The sequence below is a fragment of the Typopeltis vanoorti genome, chromosome 9, assembly GCF_054136105.1.
Source record: "Typopeltis vanoorti isolate ZY-2024b chromosome 9, IOZ_Tvanoo_1.0, whole genome shotgun sequence".
In the NCBI taxonomy this organism is placed as follows: domain Eukaryota; kingdom Metazoa; phylum Arthropoda; class Arachnida; order Uropygi; family Thelyphonidae; genus Typopeltis; species Typopeltis vanoorti.
The window spans coordinates 31,337,501-31,354,616 of record NC_143557.1 but is presented as its reverse complement, the minus strand read 5'-3'; the positions used below and the strand labels follow the sequence as shown (position 1 = coordinate 31,354,616).

The window sequence follows — 17,116 nt, the reverse complement described above, 5'->3', positions numbered from 1 at the left end:
GATAATATCTTGGAATGAGATTTAAAAAAAAATTCTTTACTCTGCTAATAGGTAATATTTTATATGTATCTTCATTCAGTTATGTAAAACCCACCCACCCAATGTTGTAAATGTATTGGTATAGTGATTAAGAGTTTGATAATCAAGTTCCCACTTCTTGAAATCATATATGAAACATTTATAATCAGTTTTTTCCCTTCAGTAAGGAGGGCGATGTTGGTCTCAAACCCGGAGACGGAAACTTGTCTACCACCGAAAGATGTAGCGGGATTTGAACCCACCTGGTTGGAGAGTGGAAGGTTTACTCACTCGGCTGACTATGCAAGTGAGATTTTAATGTAATTATTTTCAAACTCTGTTCAATTGTATGAATAATTAATATTCAGACTCAGTCCAAATATTATTATTCTATGTGTTTTCACAAGCAATAATCAAAGTTTTTCCTTTCTTTATAGGTTAGGAGACTTGAATTATCTAAGAAAAAGGAAATGCAGAAATATGAATTGCCTGCATAACCAAACACTTACACATCTGATACAACTGCACAACAATCATTAAGGCCACTTGAATAATCCTATAATAAAGAGAAGAAACTCAAATGGTTGAGGACTTCTAACTGGATGGTGTCCATACTCTCAAAGAGGATTAAATAAAGAAAAGAAACCTAATCAGATATCCACGCTGTTTGCTTCACATGCATTTATACTCCTGATAAGATAATTCTCTGTCAATCTCCTACTCTCTCTCTCTCCTTTTCCCACCCCTCCGAATTTCTGCAGTCTCTCTCTCATAATGTGTCGACTGGACAAAAACCCGGAATACGATTTAGCCAAAATTGAAAGAATCGAAATAAGAAGTTTTTTCAACTTAAGTTTGCAACGAACAAAATTTCTGAATCTCCATAGCTTCTATGTGCATAAATGATAAAACACAACAGTCTGTTATTACATATTATAAATGTTTACCACTGGATCCATGGTTTTGCAATCTACTTGGCTCCTGAAAGTCGTAAAGCGAGTCTCCAAAAATCGAACCCTAATTCCCTATAGGTCTAGTACTGAATTGGGATTACGATCCTTAAAATACAGTTTGAATTATTATAAAATACTACAGAAATGAATACCAAACTAAAATACACTTTCCATGAATAATGAAATGACAAACACATTACCAGATTAACTGTTTAGAGAAAAATAAAGAGGCGTAGTTAGTGGATGTTATAATAGAGAGTTGATTAGTTTTGAGTTTGAGTGAGACAAAATGGAAATGACAACAGAAGACTGTTTTGCCTTTGAAAATGAACAAATGGCGATTAAATGGTAGTATCGGTTTTTATCATTAGTAAAGAAGTAAATGACAGTCGCTTAGAGTGCGATGGAATTAGTGATAGACTGAGTAGGCTTGTATTTGGATGCAATGGAATACGAATTTCAAGTGAATTCAGTTATACAATGCACCACAACAAGGAAAAGACATTACGTGAGGATCATTTAGAGCGTATTATTCAGAATAAGAGTGTGGTCATTTTAGAAGATCTTAATGAACAGATTGGAGAAGAAAGAATAGGAGTAGAAAAACATTTTGGATCCATTTGGCTTTGGTTAAAGAAATGAGAAAGTAAAATTATATTATTAGATTTTTTCATCAGAAGTGATCTCAAAATTAGAAACAGCTGGTTTCAGAAAAGACAAAGCTCCACAAAATTAAAAGATATAACTGGGATGGGCCTTGATAAAGAATGGAGTAAGTTAGTCATGGACATCAAAGTTCTGCCTTCAGTCGCTTTAGATGGAGATCATAGGCTTCTTATAGCCACTTTTAAAGTATATAGAAGATAAATCTGGTAAGAAAAGAGATGAAAAGCTAAAGCTATGGACATTAACAGTCTAAAGTAATATGTAAGAATTTGAGTCTTGGATTAGGTTCAAGGTTTTATGTACAGATAATGTAGATGAGGAATGGGACAAATTTCGAGATTCAATAGTTGGAACAGAAGAAGAGTGTGTGGAAGAATAAGTGCAAGACGAAAAGGAAAAGAAAATAAGAAAATAAAATAAAGCTTTTCGAACGTTTATGAAGAATAAATCAAATGATGATAGGCTTGTTTAGAATTGGAAAAGGAGTCATGCAAAAATAATTAAAGAGGAAAAGATAAAAAGCTGGGTTGAATTTACGCACAAGTTGGAAGGAGATGTTAACGGAGAAAAATGTTATCCGAACTTCTGAAGAATAGAAGATGAAAACATGAGGAGCCTGCTTTTTTAATAAATGGGGATGGAAATCTTGTGACTAATGGAAGAAAGATTAAGGATGAAGTAGCACCGTTATTTTAGACATCCGTTAAATAAAGATGAAAGCATAGTGAAATAAATTGGAATGAATACATTGATGAGAGAGATAATAAAGAAATAGGTATGGTGGAGGTTGAAGAAACATCAAGGAAGGTGAAGAAGGGAAATTCCCTTGGGATAAATGGTTTGTCTGTTGAACTGATCAGAGCTTCTGGTATTACAGAACTGAAATGGTTATGCGACATCTTTGGACTGATATGGAGAAAGACGGTGATACTTAATGATTGGATAAAGGGGATTACTGATCCAATATATAAATGAGGCTCCAGAAGGGAGTGTAGTAACTACAGAGGAATAACATTATTGTATCACTCTGCAAAGATTTATGAAAGGATAATTGAAACAAGAATAAGAGATAAAATAGAGGAAGATCTAATAAGAGCAGTTTGGTTTTAGAAAAGGTCGATCAACTATTGATCTGATTTAAGCTGTAAAAAAATGATTGAAAGACACTGGGAATTTGGAAAACCCTGTTTATGGTATTTCTTTAATTTGATTAACTCTAAATGCTGTGTGTGAACACTAAATTTTGTAATTTGGAATAGTTGACACTTAAAAATCGACTAAGACATGGAACTGTCTTATCAACACTGCTGTTAATTGCGGCGATGAACATTGTACTAGATATGATTAATGACCAGAAAGGAGAAACAGCTGTGTTTGCAGATGATGTGGCGATTTGGGCACATTTAGAAGAAGAAGAAGAACTGCAGAAGTAATTGGATAAATGGGGCAGTGTAACACAGAACTATGTGGATTACATAAAAATTAGTAGTAGAAAGAGTGAGTACAGAGTCTTAAATCGTAGTGGAAATATAACAGTTAATGGCGTTTTGACACAATGGACAAAATTCGAAGAGTAGTGAAACGTCGAATATCTGGAAAATATATTTTGCACCAATGGAAGTTTAGACCAGAATATTATGAGGAGGATTTGACTGGGCCAGTGTAAATTTTCTACTTTGGGACAGTGAGGTACCATTAAAGTGCAAGGTTTTGATTAACAAAAGTAACTTTTTGCCCATTTTGACTTATGCAGCAGGAACATGGAGACCAACAAAAAAAATAATAAATAAAATAAAATAAATAAACGAGAGAGAAAAAGAGAGAGAGCGAGAGACATGAATATAATACAACCAATGGAAATGAAAGTTTTAAGGACAATGTTGACAGAAACAAGCAAAGATAGAATAAGAAATGTGGACATTGGAAATAGTGTAGGACTAAAAAGTGTCGAAGAAATGCTTATGAATTCTTGCTTGAAGTGCTCTGGAGAGATCTAATGAAGATAAACTTGAAAAGAATATCAGGAAGAATATATGGAAAGAAATTTGAGGGGAAGAAATCAAGAAGAATACCTGAGAAATATGGAGAGACCAGATAAGAGAAGATCTAGAAAAAAGAAACCTGGTCACGAAGAAATAATTTAGGAAGACAGGAAGAAATTGGGAGATTTGATCCGCCTGACCTGACAATTTCTGTGGGAGCAGTTGTTTCTAACGAGAAAAAAAATAAAAATCTGCATTCTTTCTAATAACTAAGCAATCTTTCTTTTCTTTTTTTTTTCGATAAATTTCCCTGTGGCATGACGCATTCCTGACTGTAGTTAAGATGTTCAAGCTCTGTGTTAAAGATACCAAACAATTTTATAAGATAGATTTTTTTAATCCTTTTTCCCAAGTAAGCAAACAGACAAGTAAGTCAAGTTTGCGGCTGCACGTAGTGCATCACTAGGCACCTCGAGGTAAAGGTGGAGTAAGATCCGATCACTTTCCTTAGAATTTTCCCCTAATGCAAAGCACATTTCCTTGCGGAGATGTATGATTCTATGCATTAAGGTAATAGTCACTACCCAGACCGGTTTCGACCTTTGTATAGGTGAAGCGTGCTCTAAAAATAAGACGATCCTGAAAGATCTCCCAACAGCGTTGTCTCAGTCACAGGCTCACCCCATCACCGAGTAGAAATTCTCAGCACTGGCTCTACCCAGTGGCACGCTCACCCCCACCACCACCAAGTAGAGCCATAATCTCAGCTGTGGCCCACTCAGAGACAGGTTAAAACCTACCCCCCCCCCAAGCAGAGCCTCTCAAATCAGAGCCAGAACCACACCGGTTTCGATCTTTATTGAGGTCTCGTCAGTGGGAGCAGACCTAAAAAATGTCAAGGGTGAAGTAATACAGAGCCAGTGCCGGATTTACGTATAAGCTAAAAAAAGCTACATCTTAGGGTCTCGCAATCTGCAGGGGCCTCAAATAAAAAAACAAAAAAATATAAAAATTGATAAAAAATATTCGTAGAAAAATCACTCAAATGAAGTCAGACATATCACGATGATAATTTCTAAATAATTTTAAATATACAAAATATAACATTAAAATCATTTTGGCTCATTGTAAAAGTAATTGAGATATTTTGTCTTCTTTTTTTTGAGCTTTATTTGTCGTTTTTAAAACCCTTTAATTTTATAATTATTTCTGTGATTTTGTAAATGCATACTTTATTATTTTTTTAATAAAAATTAAAAGACAATATATTTTCATATATTAAAAAGGCGTATATATTTTAAATTTTTCTGAGACTAGCTGATGTAATTTAAAACAGTAGGGACCTCTGTAATTTGTATAGCTTAGGGCCTCAGCAAGTCTAAATCCGGCCCTTTACAAAGCTTATAAATACCTAAACACGTTGCCATAAGGTGTTTTGACCTCATTAAATAAAAATCTCAGGATGAGAGTAAGATATAGGAAGTTTTTTTGCCTAGGGTATGTTTATAAGCAAGGTTTTTTTAATCCTTTTTCCCAAGTAAGCAAACAGACAAGTAAGTCAAGTTTGCGACTGCACGTAGCGCAACACCAGGCAACTCGTGGTAAAGGTAGAGTTAGCTCCGATCACTTACCTTAGAATTCTTTCCTTAATGCATAGCATCATACATCTCCGCAAGGAAATGTGCTTTGCATTAGGGAAAATTCCAAGGAAGGTGATCAGAGCTTATTCTACCTTTACAACGAGTTGCTTAGTGTTGCACTACGTGCAGCCGCAAACTTGACTTTTTTGTCTGTTTGCTTACTTGGGAAAAAGGATTAAAAAACCTAGCTTATAAAATTGCTTGGTATCTTTAACATAATATATGCCCAAGGTAAAAAACTTCCTACATGTCCAAGCTCTATTCAACATCTGAATCATCAGTTTCCAATTTTTGTTTTGAAATTTTGAAATTGAAGAACGCCGAACGTTCTTCAATTTTTTATTCTTCTTCGATAGTTTTTTACTCTGCCATTTTGATAATTTCTTCAATGCAACACCAGGAATTCATTTACATGTTCACTAGAGACTTCTAGAAGTCTCTAGTGAAGATGAAGGTAGCAAATAGAAACAATTTGCTACCTCAAGCATAGCCGTTATCTTTTCCAAAGAAGATTCAAAAGTTCAATGTCCTCACTTGAAGGACATGCATTGCTGTTGTATCGTTTCTGTTGTTTGCCATTTCAGACAGTCATCATAAAAAAATATACTAGTCATAAAAGTGAGGGTCGTAAAACAGGATATCTATAAGGTGTTATATATATACAAGATATATATACAGTATATATATATATATATATATATATATATATATATATATATATATATATATATATAATGAATAAAACCAAACTTATAGAGTTTTGTTCTTTTCAATCACTTTCTTACCGCCTACTGAATAAACTTTTTTCACTGTTTTGAAGAAACATATTCTTAACCTCAACTGCTCCAAAGATTGACTCTCTCTCTCTCTCTCGAACTGAGTTAGTCGAACTTTCACTCGCTTGAGAGGAATCAAACTTTGGAGTAGTCAACAAAACTCAAAATACTGAGTTTTATTGACTACTCCAAAGTTCTTACGTTGGTTTTCGTGACATCATTTTTCTTTAGAGACTACAAGCTAGGAAATAAACAGTTTTAAGTGTCGTTAGTTTCAACTAATTTCATGTTTCGCTAGTGTATAATATAGTAACCTATATTCGCAGTGCAATATCTGTACACCCTTTTGGGTGTACAGATATTGCATATATCGGGAATGAATGACGATGATGACCTATGTTTATATATGTAACTTCAACATAGGTCATCGTGCAAAAATGGAGAAAAACAAAACAATTTTATATTCGTTTTAATCTCTCAGAGTAAGCTTTTGAAAGTCAATTAAAGCTTAGTGCAGTAAAAGAGGAAAATGAGCAGTTCTTTAAAGTGAAAGTCAGGCATCAACTTATTTATATATCGTTTGATAAAATTGGATTTAATCACCAACTTTCAAACTGAAAGACGTGACGAAATTAACGAATATTAAAACTGAATGACTTACCTCGGTGAAGTGTTGCATTTAAAAATTCCTAATGAGATGAACTCAGTGCAATAGAGTGCGTAATTGTTCACTTTATAGTAAATTAACTTTTATTTGTAAATTTATTTGCGCAGAAAAAAATTTTCACTTGCATAAATTACCTTTGACAACATGTGCTATAAATATGTTCTGACTGTCTAACAGCTTGTATGGACAATGTAATACTAACGCAGGTGAGGAAAGAACTTGCATGAAGTTCTCTGTTCGCAATTTCACGCGGGATTCTCTTCCTAAGAGTTTTATTTTCTGGAACTTTGTACAGCATTTGGGATGTGGGGGGGGGGGTGAGAGAGTGATTACAATCTGCAAAAACGGTGAGGTATTAAATTAATATACAGAAACAAGATTTATTCTATCTTTATTAGAAAGTAAAATAACTTTGGGTGTAGAAAATTATACAAGACACTTGTATTTATAACTGCAGAAAATCAACATCACTGAAGTTAAACACGATATTAGACAGGATTCTGATTATTTAAAACAGCTCTGTGTATTTGCTTAAGATCTTAAATTATGCGTGTGCATGCTTTTGTTTTTGCTTCCGAAATAGTTAAATCATTGCTATGTAGCAATCAGACAGAACGCTGCTTAATATATATATATAATATTCATCCAAGCTTGATTTGCTTTCTCAGCCTTAAATAAAAGGCTGGTTATATTCCACTAATTTCGAGCCCTACCCAAGGGCTATGAATGGTGGAAATACCTTCTGAATATGAATGCTGTGCGGAACAAACCGGCCTTTTGCAACTGCCCGATTTTTAATATCCAACTCGAGGGCTTCTAGATATTTTTTCAGTGTTTTGGGGATGGCACCTAAAGCACCTATTATTATGGGAACAGCTTTCGTTTTCTTTTGCCAGATTCGTCAAAAGAAAACGATACTTGCAACTCGCGATACTTTGTAATTTTTTCGGTTTCTTTTTCATCAAAAAGAAACTGATATTTTTTTTTAAAGAAAAAAGATACTGATATTTCGATAAACAGAATCAACATGATAAATATTATGAATATTGGGTGATTACATTCCAAGCTTTTGTCAGTCTGGATTTTGAAATCCAAGAGTATTTTAGCTCTTTCATTATCAATCTTTTTTCATAAATACATAAAATGTTATCTACATTATTGTGCCTTTTATGGTAGTCAATTTGTGAGATTTTGCTGCACCCACTTATAATGTGGTCTACCATTTCTTCCTTCTCTTTGCACATGCTTTCACTGTCTTCTTGAATTTTTTGTTGCCTTCATAATGCTGGTTTTAATGACTTATTCTTGTGCTGCAAAAATTATCGACTCTGTTTCTTTCTTTAGTGCACTGTTTATCAACCATTGTCAGGCCAAATTGCTGTCAGCGCTGTCCTCTATGTTGCGAAGGTACTTTCCATGCAATGCCTTATTTTTCCATCTTTCAGTTCTCACTTTTACTTGGTTGGTCTTGTACTCCAATTTTGTCTCCATGGGTTTAAATAAACCCTCTTTTCTTACCTAAATTAGAAAATTTTCCCTTGTTTACTTCAGATAATCATTCAGATTTCGTTTTTTTCTTCAACAACTTGCTTTACTTATAGTAATCCTCTGCCACCTTTTTTGCATGATAGATAGTATCAATGTCACTGCGAGGATTGAGGGCATGGTGCATTGTAATTAATTTTCCAGTTTTTCGGTCCGAATCCTCCAACTCTAGCTTGGTCCATTCAACAATGCCTACTGATTATCAATGAACAGGTATGGCCCAGGTGTTAACTCCTTTTATCAAAATTCTAGCATAAAGCATTGACTTAAGGAGTTTTCCTAGTCACCTTATGTATTCTGCTCTAGTTTTTTCTTTGATCTTATTGTGCAGAATTTCTGATACTTCTTAAATTCCCAAATATTTGTAGCCATCTTCGAATTTTATTGCCTTGATTTTTTTGCCATTGAGCAGCTCGAGTTCGTTCAGGTCTTCAAACTTTCCTCCTGATATTCCCACAATTGAGCATTTGTCTAAGCCAAAATCTATTGATATATCTTGACTGAATATGCACACAGTATTAACTATCTACTGTCTCTCTGTAAAATAACCAAATTCTAACAGTCGTAGTTTCAGTACGACTGTTTTTTTTCTAGTATGGTGGAGGTATCTACTGATATAGTAACAAATTGTCACTTTTCAGGTGAAATCTTCTCCATTAAAATTCTAGCTATTAATTTAATACCCGATTCCTTTTGCTTTGCAAGAGTTGACACAGTTTCTTGAAATATTTGAGGGCTTGCATGAACAAATAAGACTTTTAATTCACTGAGTGGATTTTCAAAAAAAAAAAAAAAAAAAGAAAGAAAAGTCTCTGGTTAGTTTGTGGCAAGAAATTTCACAAGGAAAAAAAATTTAAGTAAGACCATATATATATATATATATATATATATATATATATATATATAATCTTATTTTTTGGTCCTTAATCTGCTCATTGTTAATTTTGCGCTGTTTTTCAATGGTTCTTCCATTGGTTGTGGAATTGCCATCATGTGGTTTTCAACAATGTGACTCTTATCTGAAAGTTTCTTCATTTGTGAACGTTGGAATTATTGTAGTAAAATTAAGGGTCACATTTTTATTTATTTTTTTTTTGAAACCCAATACATACGTTTTTGAGCATCATTAAAAGCACAGAAGCGTTCACTATCTTTCCAAAAGCATTTAAAAGTACATGTTATGTTTTCACGTTTTGGGCATCCAGTTTCATTTACATCAAGAACAGGTCTCCCTATTAACATTGTTAATGTTTTTGATTTTTCTCTTCCTTTGGAGAGCAATATTTGATATTTGCATGTTGATTCTATTGTTCAATTTCTTTGTTTGTCCAGAAAACCAAATTCCCACTTCAGCTGATGGTCATATTTTATTAACGAAGGATTCTGTTTTTTAACTCTTTCAGGTAATTCATTCCAACTAGAAGATGATTTTGTCAATGCATATCTTAAAATAATTCCATCAGAAATACAAATTTCTTTAGGAAATAAATTTAAAGTCTTATTCAAAAGAAATTGACAATCGATTATACCAATGATAACTGAAAATTCGTATTTTTCACCTGCTGTCGATTTTTCATATTCGATTTCCCTCATTCTTCTTGCATTGCTTCATATGACACCACAAATAAACAGTTAATTATTATTATTATCATTAATTCACTGATTATTAGTTCTGATCTTATATTTTATGATAACTTTCTGTTACAAAATTCTAAACAATTAGAACTTTTCACAAGGAAGCTTTCAAAGAATTTTGTGGCTCACCCATTATTTATAGTTTACCAGACATAAAACATCACAACACAATACAGTAGCGGCAGTGGATGAACGATTGCTTAAGTCCAAAGTCACTGAACTTGATTGTTTTTCCTTATAGTACTGTTTACCTTACCGAACCCTATCCTGACCGTTCCTTCCAAAATGAAACAAAATGAAACTTTCATGCAGCTGACTATTAGACCTGTTTTCACGTGCTGGTGTATATGCTGTTGATGTGTTTTATCTTATGTTGTGTGGGGAAAGACAAAATTTATATTTGTGTTATCTGCAAAGTACCAGTCGTTTTTTTATACCAAGCTTTCATAGAGTTTAAGTTAACGTTTTTGGGTTAAATTATCTGCTATCTCTCTGTAAAAACACCAAATTCTAACAGTTCGGGTTTTCGAGTATGTGAACGATATGTTTACAGATAACTCAAACAATATCAATAGGTAACATTAGACAATTTTCTAAAATAATTAATTAATTACAGGATATCAAGTTTCCCTGTACCTGGCATTAATTTCACAGTAATGATTTGTTTTATGATAATTAAACAGAATTGCATTAAGATATAAAGTTATGGATTTTAATATCAAATTTTAAACAGAATAACTGAGTAAAAATTTCACTGTGGGAAACCCAACAGCAACAACACACATCTTTGTTCATTTAAGTTTACAAATGCATATTTTATTTTGCTAAAATATTATTATTTACAGAGAAAAAAATTTGAAACATAAATTACCTAAAAATATTTCACAATATTTTTTAAACTCTTAACATTTTCCAAAGATTTCAATAAAGAAAATGTTCGTTACTCACTATTTCTTTACATTACATCAAAATAGTTGGTTATGCAAAAGTGTCTTAAGACCAGATACCATAGTAAGCACACATTCATTCATTTGATATTGCATTGGTCTGGAAATGACACCATGCTTCATTAAACTTTCCATGTATTCTTTTGTCACCAGATATACACAAGCAGTTTTTGTATAATGCTCGTAAATATCCCAAAATAAAGAATCTTTATCAAACTGAATAAAATCTTGAAGGTCTAATTTTACCATTGATGAATTTAGATGATTAGCGATAATTTTGCACATTATACGAATTGCTGGTAATTTAGTTTCCAAAAATAGTAAATGATTATCAATGTCATACATTTTTGGTGAAAATCTCTCAGCTTCTTCACAACTAATAAAGAAAACTTTACATCTACCATTTCCTGTATCATCAAGCATTAGTTCACCATCTTGGCATTTCAGAATATAACACTCACCGAGGTCCATTTCATAGTCAACTCTTCTTTGCAAGTAGCCGAGGATATCAGACCACTTCCTGCATAACTTTTCCCAAGTGGCCCTGGATAAATATATCATAATGTACGTGTCTTCTAAAATAATAATCGTTTTCCATCCTTTTAGAGCTATGTGAAGAGTTTTGTCTTGTGCTATTTTCCTGAAGAAAGAAAATTTCAAAGACTTTTGTCACTCATTATTTTCATTAATGTTCACTCATTATTTTACTTTATTGGACACAAAACACCAAAGCACAATACGATAGCTGCACTGGATGAAAGAATTGCAGTAACTGAAAAGGCACTTGACTCATTTGTTTTTACTTATAGAACTGTTTACCTGACACTTACCCTGACCATTCCTTCAAAATGAAATTTTTAATTCTAATACTGAATAGTTTTTCATAAGAATAATCATAGAGTACATACATTAGAGAGTATCACCATGGGATACATTAGCAACTTTTCATGACTAAATGTGTGTGTGGTTGAGAGGACACCAGTGATAGCATATAATTAATTATTCAGGTAATGTATAAATGCTGCCACCATCTCTTTTCACTCTAAACTAAAAATTTCACATACTCATCTATTGACAAGAAAAAGATTGTGTGTGTGTGTGTGTGTGTGTGTGTGTGTGTGTGTGTGTGTGTGTGTGTGTGTGTGTGTGTGTGTGTGTGTGTGTGTGTGTGTGTGTGTGTGTGTGTGTGTGTGTGTGTGTGTGTGTGTGAGAGAGAGAGAGAGAGAGAGAGAGAGAGAGAGAGAGAGAGGGACAGTTCTTCACTCTAAACTAAAATTCCCATACCTAATATCTGGAATGAAATACCCCAAACCTATATTGGAAAATTCGTACTACCATCTATAGACAAGCGAAAACACAACATGACATCAATGGCAGATGTGTGTCACCCTAGGAAATTCCAAGATATCTTATCTCTGACCATCACACCCAAGCCCATACACGAACAAAACACACTACGTGATGTCACTGATATATATGTTCCCCAGAAATTTCCAAACTCATAACGTCACAATTCTTTATCTGTAACCAAATACCCACAATTCTATATGCAAACCAAACACACCACTTGATGTCACTGACAGATGGGCCCCCCAGCGAAATTACAAACATTCCATACACTATCTTATCTCTAACCATCACCCACATTTCCATATGCAAACCATTTACTTATCTACATCTCACACAACACATCCATGACACTGACGTCGCTTTCCTACATTCACCCTACCTCTGTTTAGTGTCCCACCAATCATGGCACAAATCCTAATCCACTAATATATCTTCCTTTTCCATTCAAATTTGGCTTCCCCATACACATTACCCCTATTTTGTTCATAGTGTTCCACAAATCACAACACGAATCCTTATCTCGAACCAATCACCCACAATTCCATATGCGTACAAAACAAATGTGACGTCACTGACAAATATGCTCCCCAGAAAAATTCCAAACATTCCAAACTCATGACTTCACTCACACAATGACGTCTCATCTGAACAACCAATCATGTAACGATTCCTTATCTAATCTTGATCTTGATCTTTTCACTAGTGGTTGGTATACTACTGATACTGCACAAATTTAAGTTAAAAGCAGAAGCAATTTCAGGCACTGCCTTCACACACCCCTGTCTATTGTGTGTGTGTGTGTGTGTGTGTGTGTGTGTGTGTGTGTGTGTGTGTGTGTGTGTGTGTGTGTGTGTGTGTGTGTGTGTGTGTGTGTGTGTGTGTGTGTGTGTGTGTGTGTGTGTGTGTGTGTGTGTGTGTGTGTACAGACTGTACATATATATATATATATGTTTTCAGAATCACCCTCTTCCTAAAACTATTCAGATGAAAACATCCATGCAATCACTATTGGACATATTCTGAGAATCCCTCAGAGTAACTACACTATTAATATTGCTCCCAGTGATTAATACTACCACATCGACTATTATGTCAACTATTTACAATCTTCTGTGTTGTGCTTCAACATTAAAAAAAGTATCGAGTATAAAGCCAGTACCATACTTAGCGGATCATAAAGTACGTGGAAATCGTGCACAATATAAGTTGTGTTTTTAAAAAGAAACACAGCTGGCCAACACATTCTTTTCCTACTTGAACTGTGCATATATAAGGAGTGTAAGGGATCTCATAATGTAGGATCGATCTGGAAAAGAAAATCTCCAGAATCCTCCTGTTGAGAGTTCCCCCCCCCAAAAAAAAACAGCTGCAAGTAGCCCTTAGAAAATTTTCCGGATTGAACAATATTGAAAAGCATAAAATTTTCAATCGAAACGCTTACACACAATCTCATTTGAGCTGTCTATTTGCAGAAGTATATCTTCCATTGGAACCTCATAACTTCAAGAATTAAATCACTTCCATGTCAACTCACTCTTTATGACACTCTGCATACTCACCACTCACCTACATCTGCTTTGTACTGTTAAATAACCATCAATCCATTAAATAATAGCCATAATTAAATAGCCGTTTAATGGGTTTCATCTATGCAATCATAAATTGGAAGGTGGGTGTGGCACAACATTTTTACATATTTTTTTATGCTTCACATAAATCGGACCCACTATGTCCAAAATTTTTGACGGTGTTCTTCTGGCCGGTTTTCTATCTATGCGCACGCGGCAGCATTCGAACCTAGGTCTGTCTAAAGCACAAGGTATTGTAAAATCAGAATGCAGGCATCGTATTCTGAAAAAAAGCAACTTAATCCTTCCCAGTTTATTATATATTATTCGGATGAAATGAAGCTTTTATTAGAAATTATTTTTCCTAAATAATGCAATAAGAAGATTATATTAAGGGGTAAAGAACGACAGTTTCTTTCGTTTTCAATCAAATGCAATATTTTTTTTTATTGTAAACATAACAATCTTATATACAGGATTAACCGGTTTTTGGTTCTCTGCAGTCAGACAGAGAGGTTACATGCTCATACTCTTGTTGAGGTATGTTACATCGAAGTCACTTATAAGGCTAATTACATTTTTTTAAAATTAAATTAAAGCCATTAAGAGTTATTTTAACATGATACTGTATAAGAACATAAATGTGGAAGAACATAGAAGTTACTATTGCACAATATTATCTATTTACATGAGAGTGCCAGCTGATTAATTTTCGCACTGTTAAGCACAACAATCCTTATTTCTTCCCCCTTTCTTTGTGGGGGGATAAAGGTGTCACTTCTATGCTGGAAAGTGGATTATAATGCACAGCCAGGAGTTGATTCCATGGATTCCATTCTTGGTGGAAAAGATCTAAGGTGTTGTTTTGCCTATGGTGGTGATGCTCGTGTAGAATCCGACTTCTCACCTTTTGTTGGAAGGCTGCAGTGAGTTGGTCAGTTGCCTCTCTCTGTGAAGTTGCTGTGCTGTCTGGTCTTGTATGTCTGAGGTAAAAGTTGTATATTACCGCTTTCGCGATGATTAAAAGGTAATTGCAGAATGAATGGTTATTTGACTCCACATGGACGAGATTGAAATATTCCTCTTCTGTATGAAGACTACCACAGGTAAGAGCTGCCGTTTCCCGAGTCAAACTGATTAATTTAGTGTTGACTGGGCATTCCAAGTAGATATGCCGGACCGTTCCTAATTGGTAGCAGAAGAGGCAGTTATCTGAGACGTTTGAGTTAAATTTTCGTAATATAGTAGGAGTGGGTAATATATTATGCCACATTCTCCGCTGAATATCTGCGTCAGGTTTGATGGCTCTTGTGCGATATGGTAGATCCCATTGAAATAGTGTTTGATCAGATGATGCAGGATTTTCCAACAAAGTGCTTTGGTTCGAATGTTGTTTTAGAGTGCTGTAGATCTTGTTGGTGTTGCTGGGTGTAAGTTTCTCCCATGAGTTATTGGTTTTTATCAGAAAGATAGGCGCCAAAACTTCTGAGTTTGGAGGGCTAAGCCCCACTTCTGTTATGCTATCAGGCATAGCGGCTTGAAAAGCGGCCTTTACGGTGTCGATCTGCTCAGACTCATTCTCATATTCCAGATTTTCGAGCGAATTTGGAAAGCGCCAAGTGAGGCTTGGAGAAAGAATGTCACCCAAGATCCTCACGTTTTGCCAGCTCCATGGAGGAAAGAAAAATTCTTTCTCTGTGATCAGGCTTCTTACCATCGTGTTGTGAAAGATGGGTTCCATGAGGATTTCAGGTAGGGATGCTGTCTTCACTGTGTGCTGGAGGTTTAGCTTCTTCCATCGTCGAAGGGCATCTTTATAGAAGTTTGTTAAATTTACAGGCACTTGAGCTGTTGTCATTCTTAAGGTGGTGGAGAGAGAGAGAGAGAGACCTCTAGTGGCAGAAGTGAAAATATACCCAGTGGTGCATTTGTGTGATATTTCCTGTTGTAGGGCATTAATCGAGCGCGGAACGTTGTTATCCTGTTGTCAATGGAGACCAAATTTTGTCCTCCATCTTTGAGAGAAGTACATAGCTTGGAGTAGGAAAGCCAGTTTGTTTTGTTCCATATGAATCGATATATGGTTGACTTTATTTGTTCGATGAATTGCACTGGTGGCGTAAGAATCTTTAGTGTATGCCAAAGGACACTGGTAGCTATTTGGTTAACGATTATTGTTCTCCCTCTTGTGGAGGCAGAGGCTCGTATTGCTGCCCACTTTCCTAGAACTTGCTTGAAACGCTTGTTTAGTGTTTCCTAGGTAAATCCCCAGGTATTTGTTTTCCTCTGTGGACCAGGTACCAGACATTGGGGAATCGGTTCGGTTTTTCCATTTGCCACACCACAGTCCTATGATTTTATGTGTGTTTAGTTTGGCACCTGAGGCTGCCTGATATTGTTGTTATGCCATTTGTATGTTATGGAAGTCCTCTTCTTTGCGGGATATGATTGTAACATCATCAGCATATGCTGTCAGGGTTATGGTTTGGTAGGGAAGTTTAGGGTGGCATGCTCTGAGCAGCATGCTGGGTCTACACAAAAAGGGTTCAATGGCAATTGTGTAAAGAGGACCGGAGAGTGGACAGCCTTGTTTAATACCTCTGCAGTTATAGTAAGCCTGTTGTTTATTTTCATGCAAAACTGTGCCTTGACATACAACATTTTAATAGAGTGAATGATGCTTGAGCCTAAACCGAATGCTTTCAAGCAGTTGAAGAGGTAAAGGTGTTCAACGCGGTCGAAAGCTTTTTCTTGGTCTACTGTTACAAGACCCATTGTTTCGCTGTTGTTGTTCGCTATGCTTATGAGATCCCTTACGAGGTGTCAGTTTTCGTGGATAGATCTTCCAGGGATGGAATAGCTCTGATGCCTATTTATTATTTCGCTCAGAGCGGGTTTAAGTTTGTTGGCAATGGCTTTGGATATAATTTTGCAGTCGGTGTTTGTGATAGAGATGGGTCTCCAGTTTCCTAATTTCGTCGCATCTCCTTTCTTTTGAATGAGTTTAATAACTGATGTTGTCATATTGATTGGGAAGCCATTTGTATTCTCGTCGACATATACTCTGTAGAGGATAGGTCCAAGCTGTTCCCAGAAGGACTGGAAAAATTCAGTGGTGAGTCCGTCTATGCCAGGAGATTTATCTTTAGGTAAGGAGGTACAGGCAGTTTTCAGATCGTGTAACGTGATGGGGAGTTCTGTTACTCCTTGTTGTTGGTGAGAGTCTTTTCACATCGGAGAGAATTATATTCGTGGCCTCCATAGATGTTTGGTTGGCTTGGTACAAATTTTTGTAGTACTGCAAGGTATATAACAGGATTTTGTCATGATTTTCTATGATGTTTCCATTATCTGTTTTAATAGCAGATA

At 35.2% G+C, this 17,116-nt stretch overlaps 1 protein-coding gene across 1 annotated transcript in view; it reads left to right on the top strand.

Moving 5' to 3' along the window:
• The first annotated feature begins 2,959 nt into the window (after positions 1-2,959).
• The window catches only part of LOC150102951 (zinc finger MYM-type protein 1-like), a 23,134-nt gene continuing 8,977 nt past the window's right edge, over positions 2,960-17,116 (top strand). The window contains exon 1 of the mRNA XM_090398015.1: positions 2,960-3,066. Coding sequence (XP_090254141.1) covers positions 2,960-3,066 — 107 coding nt within the window. The remainder of the gene's footprint in view (positions 3,067-17,116) is intronic.